At 55.6% G+C, this 16,488-nt stretch overlaps 1 protein-coding gene across 4 annotated transcripts in view; it reads left to right on the top strand.

Moving 5' to 3' along the window:
• The window catches only part of NDRG4 (NDRG family member 4), a 42,976-nt gene that overhangs the window by 15,221 nt on the left and 11,267 nt on the right, over positions 1-16,488 (top strand). For all 4 annotated transcript variants that reach the window (XM_055552294.1, XM_055552295.1, XM_055552293.1 and 1 more), the window contains exons 2-3: positions 4,233-4,327; positions 10,127-10,171. In XM_055552294.1, the coding sequence (XP_055408269.1) occupies positions 4,256-4,327; positions 10,127-10,171 (117 nt within the window). In that variant the 5' untranslated portion in view covers positions 4,233-4,255. The remainder of the gene's footprint in view (positions 1-4,232; positions 4,328-10,126; positions 10,172-16,488) is intronic.

The following is a 16,488-nucleotide window of genomic DNA, read 5'->3' on the forward strand; positions in this document are numbered from 1 at the left end:
TCCTGTCCCTTTATTGCAAACATCAGCAGAGCCTCCCTGCCAGCAGGTATGACTTTTCTTAAACAGGAGACAAGAGAAAAAGAAAGTCCTCCAAGTAGGCCGAAGAAAGTTAGGAGGACCCCAATCAACCCTGTGATTTTTGTCCCATCCAAATGGGTATAGAAATCTATTTTAAAAGCATGTTTCTCAGACTCACAGATTTAGAGAATAAACTTATAGTTCCTGGGGTGAGGGGAAGACTGTGGGGAAGGGATAGGGAGTTGGGATGGACCTGTACACACTGCTACATTTAAAATGGATAAGCAGCTAGGACCCACTGTACAGCACAGGGAACTCTGCGCAATGTTATGGGGAAGCCTGGATGGGAGGAGAGTTTGGGAGAGAATGGATACACGTGTATGTATGGCTGGGTCCCTTTGCTGTTCACCTGCAATTATCACAACAGTTAATCGGCTATCCCCAATACAGAAAAAAAAAAAAGTTAAAAAAAATAAAGAACACCTGGTATATAGTAAAAATACTAAAAATACATTACAAAAACACATTTCTGTCTGTTGTCTTTGTTGTACCTCAAAGCTTTCTGAGGTGGGCAAAGGGAGGCTACCACTCCCATTTTGCAGATAAGCAATCCTGTTAGTGGCCTGCTCAAAATAAAGCTAGGCAGTGAGTGAGACAGAAGAGATTCCAGACTGCGGGCCTAACCGCTGAGAAGCTGAGGGCTGGAATTCATCCCAGGCCCATTTGTTTCTAACACTCTGTGTTGCCTTTAGGGACTTGGGGATTAAGGGGAGGGGAAAGACAGAGTGAAAAGGCCCATCGCTATGGCTCCAAGACCCCTTCCCCCCGGGCACCTCCCACCCCACCTGCTCTGTGCCCCCTGACTCTGTACAGACCTGACTCAGGCTTCCTTGTGGGACTTGATAGGAACCTCACTCTCTTTTCTGAAAGCTTTTTTCCAGCTTTATTGAGATACCAAAGTTGACATATAACATTGTATAATAAGTTTAAGGTATACAATGTATTGATTTGATAGGAATCTCATTTTCTTGTAACATTATCTAGCTGCCTTCTTTTAATTTTTAAAAATTATTTATTTCTTGGCTATGCTGGGTCTTTGTTGCTGCTCTGGGCAGTGCAGCGAGCAGGGGGCTACTCTGCAGTGGCGGTGCCTGGGCTTCTCATTGCGATGGCTTCTCTTGCGGTGGAGCACGGGCTCTAGAGCGCTCAGGCTTCAGCAGCTGTGGCTCACAGGTTTAGTAGCTCTGTGGCACGTGGGATCTTCCTGGATCGGGGATTGAACCCACGCCTCCTGTATTGACAGGCAGATGCTTTACCACTGAGCCACCAGGGAAGCCCTGCCTTTTTTCTCCCGATCACAACTCTCTTAGGAAGGAACTTGTCTGCCACCACCACCTGGGAAGAATGCCTGCTGTGGCCTCTGTTCTGGAGCCCCACACCACCACCTGCTGGGCCCTGGGCTGTCCCTGTTTTCCTGGGGCTGAGACACCCCTGGTTCCCTGGAGTATGAGGTTTCTCTTTGCAGCCCCCTTCCCCACCACCCCCTCCCTCACAGGCCATCTGTCCCTGCATTGCCCACTCTCAGCCCTTTTAATAGCACCGTCCTTGGGGAGGATGGGTCTCCAGGGTGGTTTCGTAACAGACCTGGGTGAGGGCGGGGACATCCCAGTCCTGCCAAGGCATTTAATTGAGTCGGGTATTCAGGGAGGCTGGAGGCTAAAGACTCCCTAATGGGGAAGAGACTTCCAGGGTGGGACCCTTCTTTCAGCTCCCCACCGGATGGAGGGATGAATGTGCACACATCAGAAAGGATGGAAGAGAAAGTGGGGGAGGGGAGAGAGGACGCCGTTCTAAAAATACAGCCCATGTGCATTGTGTTAGCCGGTTTCCCTGGAAACCACTGGGAACAGAGAGCTCCAGGGTGGCACAAGGTGCGGGGACCAGGGCGCCTGGGCGGGCAGGGGCCTTCCTGCCTGGTCTCTTCATGCTGGGGACTAGGCTCTGCCAGGGGTGGCAGCACAGAGCTGGATTAACCTTCCAGCAGGCCTGGGTAGCCAGCAGTTCCCAGCCCCAGCCTCAGCGCATCTCAACCCCAGACTAGACTGAGGTGGGGACCACTACGCAATCACAAGGCACCATCTTGATAGCATTCTGAGGGCTGATGCTTCCTGCTTCTGACAGGATGGAAGGAAGCCCAGGGGAGGTCTGGAGCTGCAACTTGGTCTCAGGACTGCCCACAGGAAATGGGTTCCAGTCAAGGTCCTTGGGTCCAGGCAACCACTGTGCCCACTCCCCGTCACTAGGGCTTCTATAGGGAGAAGCCAAAGGAGCAGGGGTGGGCAAGGATGGGGGGCACCTTCTTGACCAACCAGCTAGTGGGATGGTCAGCCTTTCAGGGCAGAAAGGAAAGTCTGAGGGTTTCACCTTTAAGAAAGACTGATAACAGAATTGGGAAGGAAGGAGAGAGGGGAGGGAGGGAGGCTGGGAAGAAGAATAGGAAGCAGTCCTTCCAGGACAGCATTATAGCACCAGCATGGGGCTGGATGAGGAATTTCCAGGCCAGGCCCCATCTGGGCTTGGACCTTCTCTGAGCTTTGGTTATCTCATCACATTTCCCATCAGGGTGAAATCTAACAGCCTTGGGAGCCTTGGAGTGCTTTGCCAGAATAAAGAATTGTTAATGATCTTCAGGGAGTCTTTCTGAATGTTTTTTTTTTTTTTTTCTCCCTGATTTCAGACTGTGGGTGCTAGTTTTCTGTCCTTTATTCTGGGATAATACCTGTTAACTTTATAAAAAGCCTTCCAGGCTTTTTTGTGTGTGTGTGAAACTATTCATATTTCTCGTAATTTTGATAATATTGTATGTTTTACAACTTCTTTTTAAAAACCTATTACAACAAGCATTTTCTCACGTTATTAAATAATCTTACAAGTTATTGTCTTCCCTATTTGTGGACATTTGGCTTCTTTTAGTTTAGTTTTTTTCTTTTCCCCCTATTATAAATGGCACTGGGGTGAGCTTTGTTAGAGATAAATCATTAGATGCTAGTTTTCCTAAGGAAAGCATATGGTTTCCTTAGGAAATTTCTCCCAGGGAGAGGACTGCTGAGTCCAAGAGTAAGAACCTTTTAAATGATTTTAATTCAGTTCTGTAAAACTGCCCTTCAGAAAGACGTATCAATTTATACACTCACAAGCAGTATAAGAAAAGTGCCCATTTTGGTGCATCTTTGCCAGCACTGCAAAGTGTGCCAATTCCATTAGCGAAAAAAAAAATATATATATCTTTGACGTCTAGTGCGCTTTAATATTTCCCCCTGTATTTATTGGCTAATTGTAATTCTTTTATGAGTTTTCAGCTCATATTCCTGCCTTGTGTTTCTCTTGGTGAATTCTTATTTATGCCATCCTACAGTCCCAGTGAAGAATGGTGGTGCCAGGCTAGATGGATTGTGGGGTCTTGGCACCCTTTCTGTCTGCCTTCCCCCCAACAGTGGATCCTCCAGACACACACATGTGCACAGATGACCCTTCCTCCCCTGGGGTTCAGAGGCCCAGAGTCTCCCCAGAACCTGCAGCCTTTAGGCCTGGGCCCCTCCGCCTGGTGGCTGTGGTCGAGGGGTCACAGTCTCACCCCTCCCTGCTGGTGGTGTGTCGTGACTGGCACCCCTTCCTTCAGTGTCACACTGCCAGCCCCCTCCCCTCTCAGAGCCCCCCTCACCCAGGCTTGTCCTAAGCACTGAGCTCAGCTCAGTTCCGTGTCCTTCAGACCCCACTGTCCACTTCTGACCACCGGGGGCTTCCCCACATGTGCCCCCTGCTTCTTAATAAATGGAATTCACTTGAAATTGCTTCAAGGGTCATGGTATATAGTGTCGCTTTGTTTTTCTTTTCTTTTTTCTTCTTTTCCTTCCTCCCTTCTTTTCTTCCCTTTTCGCCCCTTCTTCCTTTTTTGCCCCTTCTTCCTTTCGTCGGGGGCTTGGGGGAACATGTTTTAAAAACAAATAATGTAATGACCTCCCCTGAGCCTCGCTGCCCGGGTGAAGCGCTGAGCTGGGACTGCTCTTGGGGACCGCGATCCGGGGACGGAGCGGAGCCGTCGGGTGGTGCCTGGTGCCCCTGTCCCAGTGCGGGGTGGCGCTGTCGTCTCCGCCGGGCTGAGACGTCCCCGCCGCACTAGGCCCTAACCCCACTTCCTCGCCCTCTCTTCCCAGGGCTCCTGCTCCACGACGTGACCATGGCCGGCCTGCAGGAGCTGCGATTCCCCGAGGAGAAGCCACTGCTCCGGGGCCAGGACGCCGCGGAGCTGGTGAGTAGTCGCGCCTTCGCGGTCCTGGGGGCAGAGGGCGCCACCTCGTGGCTAAGAAGGAAACTGCGCGCCTTTTCTCTGGTCTGACGGATGGCAAGCCCCTGACCGTCCATCCTTCTACTCTGGCTGATGGCAAGGAGCTGACCCTCCGAACCGCGACACGAGCCAAGCGCCAGGAATCCTCAGGCCAACCTGGGAAGCCTTGTCCCTGCCGGGAGAGAGTTCCGCCCGGGCTGAGCGCCCAAGCAACTAACATCCAGCCAGCCTCGCTGGGGCTTTGGCTGTCTTTGAGGCAGGGAGGCTCTTTAGAAGAGTTATTCTCATTTCAGTGATGAGAGAACTGAGGCACAGAAATGTTAACTCACTTGGCCAGGGTCACACAGCTATCAGGGAGTGAGGTTTTGAGCCACCTTTGGACCCCAACAGGGTCCCCGCTGGCCAGGGCTGCCTCCAGCAGCAGAACCACGCTTCCCCCCTCACTCAACCCTTTCAGGTCTGCAGCTTCTCTTTTTTCCTCACAAGCCTCTGAGATAGGTGGGCAGGTATTACCAGCAGAGCCCCAAGGAGCAGTGGGCCCAAGGCATTGGAGATTGTTATTTTACCTGAAAGGGCCCTCATCAGGACCCCAAACATCAGATTCCAGAATTAATTCTGCCCACACTTTCTAGTAATGGTCACTTCCAGCATGGCTTCCCTTTCTCTCCCTGCAAGGAAAACCTGGGGGTCCATTGCTCGTGGAATTCTGGGGCAACATAGCCGCAGCTGTCTGCTGGTTATGCTGCCAGGCTCCCTCACTTAGCAGATGGGAAAGCCGGGAACCCAGTCCCCGGGTGCTCAGCACACCCCCTTTCTGCCCTGCCCCCACCTCCCGCAGCCTCCCTCCAGAAGGTGAGCCCCAGAGCCGCTGAACACCACATGTGGGGTCAGAGTGGCTGTGCAGGGCCCAGGGGGCCAGCCACATGAGGTTGGCAGTCCTGGCCCAGAGAAGGGCACATTTTCAAAATTTTATTTTTAATTGGAGGATAATTGCTTTACAATGTTGGGTTGGTTTCTGCCATACAACATGAATGGGCCATAAATATACATGTATTCCCTCCCTCCCTCCCCCTTGAGTCTCCCTCCCTCCCCCCATGCCTGGGTGCAAGCTCAGTCACTCAGTCGTGTCTAACTCTATGGACTGGAGCCCTCCAGGTTCTTCTGTCCTTGGGATTTCCCAAGCAAGAATACTGGAGTGGGTTGCCATTTCCTACTCCATGAGATCTTCCTGACCCAGGGATCGAACCTGCATCTCTTGAATCTCCTGCATTGGCAGGCGGATTCTTTACACTAGTGCCACCTGGGAAACTCTCCTGCCTCCCCCACCCCCATCTCTAAGACAGAACCTTGAGTTAACTTTTAAGGCCTGATTACCTGAGGGCAGCCCCCAGCAATGGTCAGGAAACACTGGTGAGCTGGACACTGTAGACCTTTTTTTTTAATTCATTTATTTTTAATTGAAGGATAATTGCTCTACAGTATTGAGTTGGTTTCTGACAAACATCAACATGAATCAGCCATAGGTATACATATGTCCCCTCCCTCTTGAACCTTCCACCCACCTCCCTCCCCATCCCACCCCTCTAGGTTGTAAGAGCCCTGGTTTGAGTTTGCTGAGTCATACAGCAAATTCCCACTGGCTGTGTATTTGACATGGGCTTCCGTGGTGGCTCAGACAGTAAAGAATCTGCCTGCAATGCGGGAGACCTGGGTTCCATCCCTGGGTTGGGAAGATCCCCTGGAGGAGGGCATGGCAAACCACTCCAGTATTCTCGCCTGGAGAACCCCATGGACAGAGGAGTCTGGTGGGCTACAGTCCATGGAGTCGCAAAGCGTCGGACACGACTGAGCGACTAAGCACACTCATCTATTTTACATATGGTAATATATGTTTCCGTGTTACTCTCTCCACACATTCCACCCTCTCCTGGACACTGTAGACTCTCGACTCTGATCCTACTCCCTCCCTGTTCCAAGCCCCCATCGACTCCCCAGGTGCTCCATGCCGGGATGGATGTGCATCTATCTGTGTGTGGCAAAGAGAGCTGAGGGCACCTTGACCTCACATGTTCTCTTCCACCCCTCCCCTTGGCAGGGCACCCCAAGAGATGCCCCCACACCCCTTCTGCTTGGAGAAGCCGCCCCACTGGTCTCCCTACTCTGTCCACGTTTTAAAGTCCATCATGTCCTTCCTGGCATTCTAATATGCTCCATTCCCTTGTTCCAGCCCTTGGTGAGTCCTGCCCTTGGGCTTGGTAAGTCACCCTTGAATCCTAATTATAAATTTCCCTTTTTGCTTAGACCGACAATATTTGATTTCTATTACTGGCCACCATCCCTCCCCAGGCCTGTTTTTAACTATTGTTCTTGGCTTTGGTAAGGGACTCAGATAAATTTATCCTTTTTTGCATACACCAAAAAATAAATAAGACACACCCTCATTTTCCACATTGTTGCCCAGCGGCTGCCATTGCTTTCAGAGTTACAGCCACAGTCCTTCCCTGGAACCAGCATATGCTCTGCACCAACCCCCAACCTCCCCCCACCCCACTCCTCTCCTGTCTCATGGGCTCACTGTTCTTCCCTGACCCAGCTAATCATCTTCCCAGCTGTTCCCTCTGCCTGGGATATTCTGGCTGCAGAATTTGCAGAGCGGGCCCTTCATTTTATTTGGGCTCTGCTTAAATGCCCCCTCCTCAGAAAGGCCTTCTCTGACCACGGGGTCTAATACTGACCCCTCTGCACACCCTCCAGGCCTGGCTGTAGCACTCGCCACTCTCGGGCCCTGCCCTGCAGGTTCCTGGGGCAGAGACCCTGTCTGTTTTGTTCCCTGATTCCCCCAGTTTCCAGCACAGCACCTGATACCCAGTAGGCGTTCAGTAAAGACTTGGGCCAGGTGGAATCTATAGACTGTGATGTGGTTCAGAAGAAAGAAGTTTTCCAGAACTCTCTGTAAAGTTCCTCCTGCCCCCAAACAGCCTGTCTTTCAAGGCATGCAGGCAGAGACCGGCCTTCTTGTGAGGGCACGACGGCGGCTCCCAGGGACCCCTGCACCCATCACCAGGGCTCAGGGGCGGGGGGCTGCCTGCTGACACAGGCTGTGCAGCTGTGGGTGGTACGGAGAGATGAGGGCACCGTGGCCTCACACATTCTATGCATCTCTCCCTCGCCTTGGCAAGACACTGCAGGAGATGCCCCACACCCCTTCTCTGCCCAGCCTGGCCTGGCACCTTGCTGCCCCTCCCTTCCCTGGTCAGAACCCCTCTGACCAGCCCCCGGGCTCTGCCTTCTTTCTGTTGCCCTTGGTGTCTTCCCTCATCCCACCTGGACCTGAGCCCCAACCCCCTCCCACCCACAAGGGCCCGCATCTCCGTTCTCCTCTGAGACTGTGAATCCCCAGCTCAGTTTCTCCCCTTTCTGCAGTGGACCTGGTCACCGGTCACATCTGCTTATGAGTGGCCCCAACCCACCGCCCCCCAGATCCGCCTCTGTGCTCCCAGCGTGGCCTTCCCAGGTTTCAGTGACAGCTGGTGCAGTCCTGCCTGCCTTGCTTTTGGCCTCTTTCCCAGGCAGTTACACCCACAGAGTCCCCCTGTCCAGCTACACAGGATGATAGTACCTGTCCCCTGTCCTTTTGCACTTTTTAAAATCTTTCGCCATCTGCAAGGTATAAATTCCCTGGGTCTACTGAGGAGTGAATGCGTCCATGTGATCACCCACCATCCCTCCACCATTTGAGACTCTGAAGTCGTTGCTTGCTGTGTCTGGGGCTCCGTGCCTGCATTCCCCCACCTGGATCTCCTTAGGCTGCTCCTGGGCCTCCTCGCCTCCCCCCATCTGGGCCCTCTCTCCCACTTGTCTTCCTCGAAATGTGCATGTGGTTCCTCCCAGCCTCCAGCATCTCCAGATTGGCTTGTGTTATTCCTGCTGTTTCTTGGTTTGGGGTGCTGCCCCTCCCCTTGAAAATCTCCTGCATGCATCTCTTTCCCTGCCCACCCCCCTTCTCCGGGCCAGGTCTTCTGGTGACAAAATTCGTGAATATCCAGCCTCGTCCCTTTCCCCCAGGGCCCCGCCCCCTTCCTTGGAGGGTCCAGGAGTGGCTGCCTCCGTGTTCTCCTCCCTTCCCCATGCAGAGAAAGCCCCCTGGCCCTGGGGGAACCAGGAGGGGAAGGATGGCCGTTGTTGATGTCACCTGAGACAGGTGAAAGCCTCTTGGCCTCCTTTTTGGTGTGAGAGCCTCTAGTCCTGTCTGATTCTGTCTGCCACACCTCCCACTCCAGCTGCCAGAATGCAGGTGGATGGACTTCACGTTTTGAGAGGGAAACATCAGCATCGCTGGTTTTCGCTCTTTCCCTCCCATCCCTGTGATGCGGGCTCATTTTCCTTCTTGTTGCGCTCGGTGGCCCTGCCCTTCTCTTGCTGTCCTCCTGTGACATCCTGGTTCTAGTCTGTCTCCTTTGTCCACATGGTTACCCAGCAGCCTCTGTAGCACCCAGAGCCCAGTGCAGGGTGCCAGGACAGAATGACTGCTCTCCATGCCCTTGGTCAATCCTCATGGACACTGAGGCTTGGAGGCTAAGCCACCTGCCCACAGCAAGCAGAGGGGAGCAGCGAGGGTTCTCGACAGACACGAGAGAAGGCAGAGCAGAGGCCCCAGATCTCCGCTCTTCCTGGATATGTGGGATCCCACCCCCCATGAGGTTTCCTTCCCCAGATAGAGTCCCAGAGAGGGTGCAGATTGTCCAGGGGCCTCCAGGCTGCATCAGGGAGAGCCTGGCAACTTAGACACAGGGGGTTCGGGTTCCCACTCCTCCGCTCTCCATCTCCACCACCTTTTAAGCAGTGGGTATATCTAAACCTTGCTCCCCTCCTTGTGACGTCAGACTTGTTCACCCAGGTCTGTTTGTGTTTGAGGAGCCTGGTCCATGCCAGGCTTTATGCTGAGAGCTGAGCCAGACACGATCCACACCCTCTGGGTACCTACAATCCACTGGGAAGAATAGGTACCAGTCAGTTGGGCACACCATCAGCAGAAATGAGCCGAAAAGCCAACCTTTGAGAGGTGGGTCTGAAAAGGTGGGGGCAGCTATGGCACGGGCCCAGGCAGTGCCTTCGTGCAGGTCAGAAAAGCCCACTTGTCCCTCAGGGTGTGGGGCTTGGCTCCCCCATCCTCACAGTGGGTGTGACAGCCAGGCCCTCATCCCCCAGCCTCTGAGCTTGTGCCCTGATGGTCGACCTTGAAAACCATCCGAGGGGCCAACGGGCAGAGTGATGAACAGCAAGAATTTGGGGTCAGAGATTGTTCCATCACTTTCTCGCCATGTGATTCAGCCTCTCTGAGCCTCAGCCTTCTCACCTGCAAAGTGGAAATCTTCACGTTTTAAATTAATAGGTAAAAAAACACTAGGAGGTAAAAATCCATGTGTGTAGCTGCTCGTAGCTTCATCTGTCACATATTTAATGGCTTGAAACCTGGTGTGTGGAAAGCCCTGGGTCACTTTTGTTCACATTAAGATAGACTAGGGAGGGACTTCCCTGGCGGTTTAATGGTTAAGACTCTACACTTCCACCACAAGGCATGTGGGTTCAATTCCTGGCCTAGGAACTAAGATCCTGCATGCTGCAAGGCTCAGCCAAAAAAAAAAAAAAAAAAGATGGGAACAGCAAGTGATACTGCTCAAGGCAGAGCCCCTCCTGGTCACCCTTCCCTGCCCGGCCAGCCTGGCCCTAACAAGCCACCCTTCTCTGTTTGCCTTCCTGTAGGAGAACTCTGACTCCTTCCTCTTGGCTGTGGACACAGACTGGAAGGTAGGTCCCCACTCAGCTTCCCCAGATAGGGGACCGACTGCTGGCTGGCCCCTCCCTGACCCAGCCTGTTTCAGATGAGGGTCACAGCCCTTCCGAGCTCCCCCAGCCTGAAGCCACAGGGACTGGGCACCTGGCAGCCTTCAGAACCACCCCTACTGCTCACAGCAGCTTTGCCTGGCACCCTGCGCCATGGAGAAATGCCCCCTCCCTCCCTGAGCAGGACAGGGGAAGGAGGGGAGGTCTGGGGGAGTGAGGATGCTGTCATCTGAATCAGCACTTTCCTCCTATGAAAGCCAGACTGATGCTCCGAATAGCTCTTGTTTCCATGGCAGCAGTTGCCCAGGACAACCATGTCCTCTTCAGTTTGATGCCAGATTCCCTGGGAAAACTGAAATCAGTCTTTGTGTTTATTCCTCCATGTGATGATTTCTGATTTCGCTCACTTGGCCCGCCATTTCTCCCCTGTGAGTCCCAAGGTGGCCATTTATCTCTGGGTCTCAGAGAACGCACGATAGACATAATGGGAGCCTCACGGGGTTCCAGGGCCCCCATTGGCCATTAAAACCTATTGACCAAAGTCAGACCTTTCTGGGACCTTCCTCCTGGCTGGCGGGAACTAGCCCTCAGGCCACCATCCAATTTAGGTCAGTCTCCTAGCCCCATGACAGCCTCGGCCTCGTGGTCTGGACGCAGGGGTGACGTGGGAGGTGGAGTGGCCTGCAGGCTCCTCCCCCAGGAGCACGGCTCTGCAGCGAGGATCTGAGGATGTGGATCTGAGCCAGGCTTTGGACCCTGGGTCACGTGCCCCTTCAAGGACACAGCGGAGGCATCAGAGCAGTGTCTGGGCACATGCTCCCGTCTACTGGGAACTCCAACTCCGATCACAAAGGCCTCTGCTGCTGGGGAAGACAGGATGGGACCTGGGGGAGTGGGGACCCAGGAGCCAGTGGCAGGGGAGGGATGTGTCCACAAGGTAGCCTAGGCCAGCCAGAGTGCCCTTTGTCCTCCTTGCTCCAAGAGAGGGCTGAGGAGTGTGAACACACAGCCCCTTTTCTGTGCAAGGGACTACTGAAATAAAATCCAGGGCAACGAGCCGCTGCCTGACCCTGAATGGGACTCCTCGATGCCAATGGTGCTGCCAGCCCCCAAAACACACACACCCTGAGAGGTGGATTGTGGGGTGAAAGGTGACAGAATCCTGGGGTTCTCTGCACCCATATACCAGACCCAGGCCAGGTGGGTCACCCCATGTGTGTGAGACCCTGGTTCTCAAGATCTTTCTTGGTAGACCACAGCATGTATTAAAAAGCACCTTACTCTCTGCTCTGGTTACTCCACACAGATTGCTTTTTGTTAAGTAAAGCAGCCTCCAGGATGGTCCTTATCTGGGCCAAGGCCTGGCAAGGATTTTATCCTGTTCAGTCTCTGGCCTCAGGGGGCCCAGCTAGTGGAGGAGGCAGAAGGACCTGGTCCAAGTTGTGACCCTGCCATGTGACCACCAGCACAGCTCACTACCTCATTCGTAGTAGCCAAACCCTGGCAGGTTTGACCTCCAGGTCAAACTTGGAGGTCAAATTTGAGGCAGCTCAGACCCCGGGTGTTTGTAGGCTTGATGATGGTGCCCTTGTCCCTGGGCTGACTGTGACTAGTGGCCACCGGAGCCAGACTGCCTCCGTGCAGCCCCTGGCTCTGAGCCCTCTGGTTGCGTGATGTTGGGCAAGTTACAGGACCTCTCTGTGCTTCATTTTCCTTGCTTGTAAAGTGGATGTTCAGAGGACAAAATAAGGTAACATAGCAAAGCATTTAGATGGGAGTCTGGCCCGCTAGAGAACTAAGGCCGTAAGCATTTACAACTCTTAATAATGTGACCTCATGGGACTTCGCTGGTGGTCCATTGGTTACGATTCCACCTTCCAGTGCTGGGGGCTGGGGTTCAATCCCTGGTCAGGGAACTAAGGTCCCACATGCCTCGGGGTGTGGCCAAAAATTTTAAAAATAATAAAAGATAATAATAATGTGAGGTACCGGTAAGCTCCACTGCTTCCTTGCTGAGTGGGAGAATTTACTTCGCTGTGCTTCAGATTCTTCATCCTTTCTCATATATGATCTTGTGAAAATTATGTATTATCCTTGGCAGCTCCTTATGCAAGCAGCTACTCTGCTGTTCTCCCATTTAAGATATGATGGCTCAGAGGAGTTGACTGACTTGCCAGAGGTCACACAGCAGAGACTAGCAGGGTTTGGCTCCCAGGACCTGAGCCTGCCTTGTTCAGCCCCAACAACTGTATAACCTCCAGGGAAGAGACCCACAGTTTGGAGAAGCACACAGATTACCGCATTTCTCCTCTGGGCAGGCATGGGGTTGGGTCTGTAGTGATGTATGTAGCTTTTTATCATCCTCCTAGGAGCTCTGTGAGGAAGGCGCAATTCTTGTTTGATAGTTGAAGAGACTAAGGCACAGATGAGTGAAAAAATCTTGTCCAAGGTCACCCAGCTAGTGGATGGGAAGGTTGAGACCTCGACGCAAGTCTGGGGATTTGAAGCCATTGAGCTGAGCAGAATCAGGGGCTCATGGCTTGCAGTGGCTAGTATCCGAGGTCACCTAGGCCCAAGGGTGGAGAAGGCCACTCAGAGGTTCAGGTGGGCATAAGGTTGGATGCGGACCATGGAACAGGGAACGTGGGCAGGATGTGAGGGGCTGGGGGACACCCATTCCAGGCCCTGGCTGCCCTTGGAGTGCACAGGACCCCGCACTCTGCACCAGGCCCACATGGCGAGAGGTCAGAAAGGGGCAGGGAAGTTATTGACGCTCCCCCTCCACCAGGCAGAGGATGTGGCCGGGAATAGCATAGAGGGTGGGTGCTGACCAGGTCACCAGGCACCCAGAGATGGGGAGGTGACCGCCTTCCCCCAGGGCAGCCGGCCAGCATGCACGGCTGTCCATAGAAGCTGGGGCGAGTGGCAGGTTCCTTCACCAAAGCGACAGAATGGGGGCACAGGCGCCCGCCCCCCGCCCCCTCTCTGTTGCTCCTGCTTCTCTCAGTCCTTGGGCTCCCTCCTCTGCGCCCCTCCCTGGCCTATTTCCTCTCCTCCTCTATTCTCCTTTGCCTCCTGCTTCTCATCTGAGTACCCTGCCTGCCTGTCTCCAGCCAGCTCCTCACCCACATCCTGAGCCACATAACCCCCAGCACCTGTCCTGCTACCCAGAGACTTGAGAGCCAAGCCCCAGGCTGGGTGACCCCAGAAAAGAAGGCTAGGTGTGGCTATGGGGAGACGCGGTGTGCACGTGGACAAGCTGCCCTGCCCCCGTTCCACCTCCTCTCTCTCCAGGAGGACTCTGGCCTGGGTGCAGGATGAGGGTGCGGAAGGACAGAGCTGGTGTATGCCCACCACATCCCTGGTCTCGAAATCTCTCCAGGCCCCCTGGCCCCAGAACCCTCATTTCCCTTCCCCAGTGGGCAGGCACTGGGCATCCATGTGCGCAGATTGGGGATTGCCCAAGGGGAAACCCTGGGGGTGGAGGAGGAACAGCTTCCTGGAGTAGGGTCACAGCCCAGGTTGCCGCAGGCAGCAGTGACTCCCCACACCTCTCCAGGTGAAGGGATCCAGGCCTTCCTGATGTGGAGGCTGGGCTTGGGAGCCGCTCAGGCTCTCCCTGCTCCCAGGGTATGGGTCAAGGGCTGTGCTGTCTAGGGCACCCTGGACTGCTCTGCTGTGAGAGGCTAATCTGTACCTGCCACTGGGCGCACATGTACATGTGGCCTCTAGTCTTTCTGGGACCCGGTGTGCAGCTGCGGTTCCGAGCCTCTGTGCAGTGGTGCGGGGCGGGGATGGGGGAGGTGAGTGGGTTGCAGGAGCTGGGGACCATCCTGACTGATGTGTTGCTGGGGGTGGGAGGAGCAGAAGCCGGGGTGACCGAGGACCTTGGAAGCCAATCGGAACCAAGTTTTTCTCCTGAAAGCCAATCCAAGAGCAGGAGCTCCGGGTGAGCGAGTGGCTGCTCACAAACCCCGCAGGGAGGAGGGGCCAGTCCAGGCCGGGCAGCTTCTCATATAAATGGCCCGCGAGCTGGGGCCCCACCATAGAGCCGCTGGTCTCCCACCTGTGCAGCCCCCTCCCTCTGGACTCGGGTGACTCAGGCCTTTGTTTGCCCTTCCTGGTCGAGGCGGGTGGCCTCCCTCGGCAAGATGCCAGAGAGCTGGGATGGGGTGAGTGAGGACTCAGGGGACCGCGAGGTCAGCGGGGAGGCGGGGGCATGCTCTGCCTCTGTCCGGCGGTGCTTCTGCCTTCAATTGGCGCACCCTGGGGGTCACAAGGCAAGATCAGAGGATCCCAGGCTTCCTGGTGACCCTGGTCCGCTGCGTGGTTGGGAGGAAATGTTGGTGGGTCCGCGGGGGAGGACGGGGGAAGACTGAAATCTCTGCGGAAATCGAAAAGGGCTGTGACTTGTCTGTCAGCCCGTGTGGATGGGTGTGCGGGCATGTGTGTATCCCACTGACAGTGTGCCCTCTGCCTGGCACGTGCCCAGCTCTGCCTGGCGCCTGTGACCCCTTCAACCCTGCAGAAGCGGTTCCCTGCGGCGTCTGGGGGGTCCGTACCTGCAGGTGTCTGACCTCCTGACCCTGCGGGGGTTGTCATGGTTGTTTGGGGGGACTGCATGCAGAAGCAAAGAAGTCTGGGTTGTGTGTGGTTTTAACTGGGCCGTCAGGCTGGGGTCCCTGCAGGTGAGGAGCTGAGAAGGGGGTCTCTGTGCTTTGTTTTCTGGGCATAGGAGGGCAGTGCTGGGGCGATGAGCCAGCAGGGTAAGGACCTGGAGGGGCGGGGTGGGGCGGGGGCCGGGGAGGGTGGGAAACAGGACACCTCCTCCCTGGGGCAGCAGGTGCCCTGAATCCGTGCAGTTCTAACTCTAAGAAGGCGAGGCAGGAGCAGACCCACCCCTCTACTCCCCGGCCTGCCCTGCGGGGTCCAATAGCCATGGGGCCACCCCTGACACCCGCACCCAAGCAGCGACGTCAGCGCCTCCGCGCCGCTGCAGACTCGGTCCTCTGAATTATTGATGCGGTTGACGGGAAGAATCCAACCAGCGCCACATGTGCTTGTCTTGAAGCCCGAGTCGGAGGGCTCCCCCCGCCACTCCCCGCCCCAGCCCTCAAGGTCACGGATGAGGGGAGCGGGACAGGCAGAGAGAGGACATCAGAGCCCCCTCCCGGACTGCCGCAGTGCCTGGCGCTGGCGCCCACCTGGAGGCGGGACGAGCTCTGACGTCACCGGGAGCCAATGAGAGCCCTCGGCCCTGGGGGTTGGGGGGCTCCGAGTGCGTCCGCCTGCGGCCCTCGGGACGCCCCTCTTGGGGACGTCTGGCCTCTATCAGGATGAACTGGATCTGAAGTTCTGGTTCAGAGCGGGTGCAGGGAGGTCGGCGGAGGGTTCAGCCAAGGTCACTGGGCAACCGGGCCGGCACCCACGACGGCGCGCTCAGCCCCAGCCCTTCCCGTCCCCTGGGAGCTGAGCCTTAATGGGGCAAGCGCCACGCTGAGTCTCTCTGCCCAGGGGTGATGGGGGTGGGTGAGGGCGGGGATGGGGACCCAGGCGATCACGCCGAGACTGAGAGGGGGCAGGTACCCCCTCACACACACACACACTTAGGGGAGGTGGAGAGCTGGGAAGACCCCTTCTTGGCCCTGACTGTGCTCTGCAGGGCTAGAACTGACCGCACTGCCGCAGGCAGCGCATTGCAGCTCTAGTGCCACGGGGGCCTCTCTTGCCGCAGCCCCCACCCTCCATAGCACCGAGCGTCCTTCCTGCCCCCATTCCTTGCCCTTCACAGAACTGAGCTCCTCCTGCCCACCCACCCTACCCAGTAGCATTCATAGCACTGTGCACCTCTCCTGCCCCCATCACGCCCTCCATAGCAGCCTGGGTCTTTCCTGCCCCAGCCCCTATCCTCCATTGCACCGGGCATCCTTCCTGCCCTGCTCCCTGCCCTTCATAGAACTGAGCTCCTTCTCCCAGCCCCCTCCATAGCACCGTGCACCCTCCTGCCCCCTACCCCGCCCTCCAGAGCCAAGAGAGCATGGCCGGAGGTGGGGGGGGGGGGACACGGCAGGGCCCCCCAGCAGGGACAGGCAGCTATGGGGAGGGGTCTGCTCAGAAGTCTCTGGGGTGGAGCTGGATCTCTTCCTCAGAAATAGCAGCCTGAGAGAGGCACCCCCAAGGCCCACCCTGCCTGCCCTCTCTGAGCTTGACCTTGGGCAAGTCAGTGTTCCTTGGCCAGCCTCAGTTTCCTCCTCTGTGAGTAAACAGAAAGTATATGAAAA

This window comes from Bubalus kerabau, chromosome 17, assembly GCF_029407905.1.
Source record: "Bubalus kerabau isolate K-KA32 ecotype Philippines breed swamp buffalo chromosome 17, PCC_UOA_SB_1v2, whole genome shotgun sequence".
Lineage (NCBI taxonomy): Eukaryota > Metazoa > Chordata > Mammalia > Artiodactyla > Bovidae > Bubalus > Bubalus kerabau.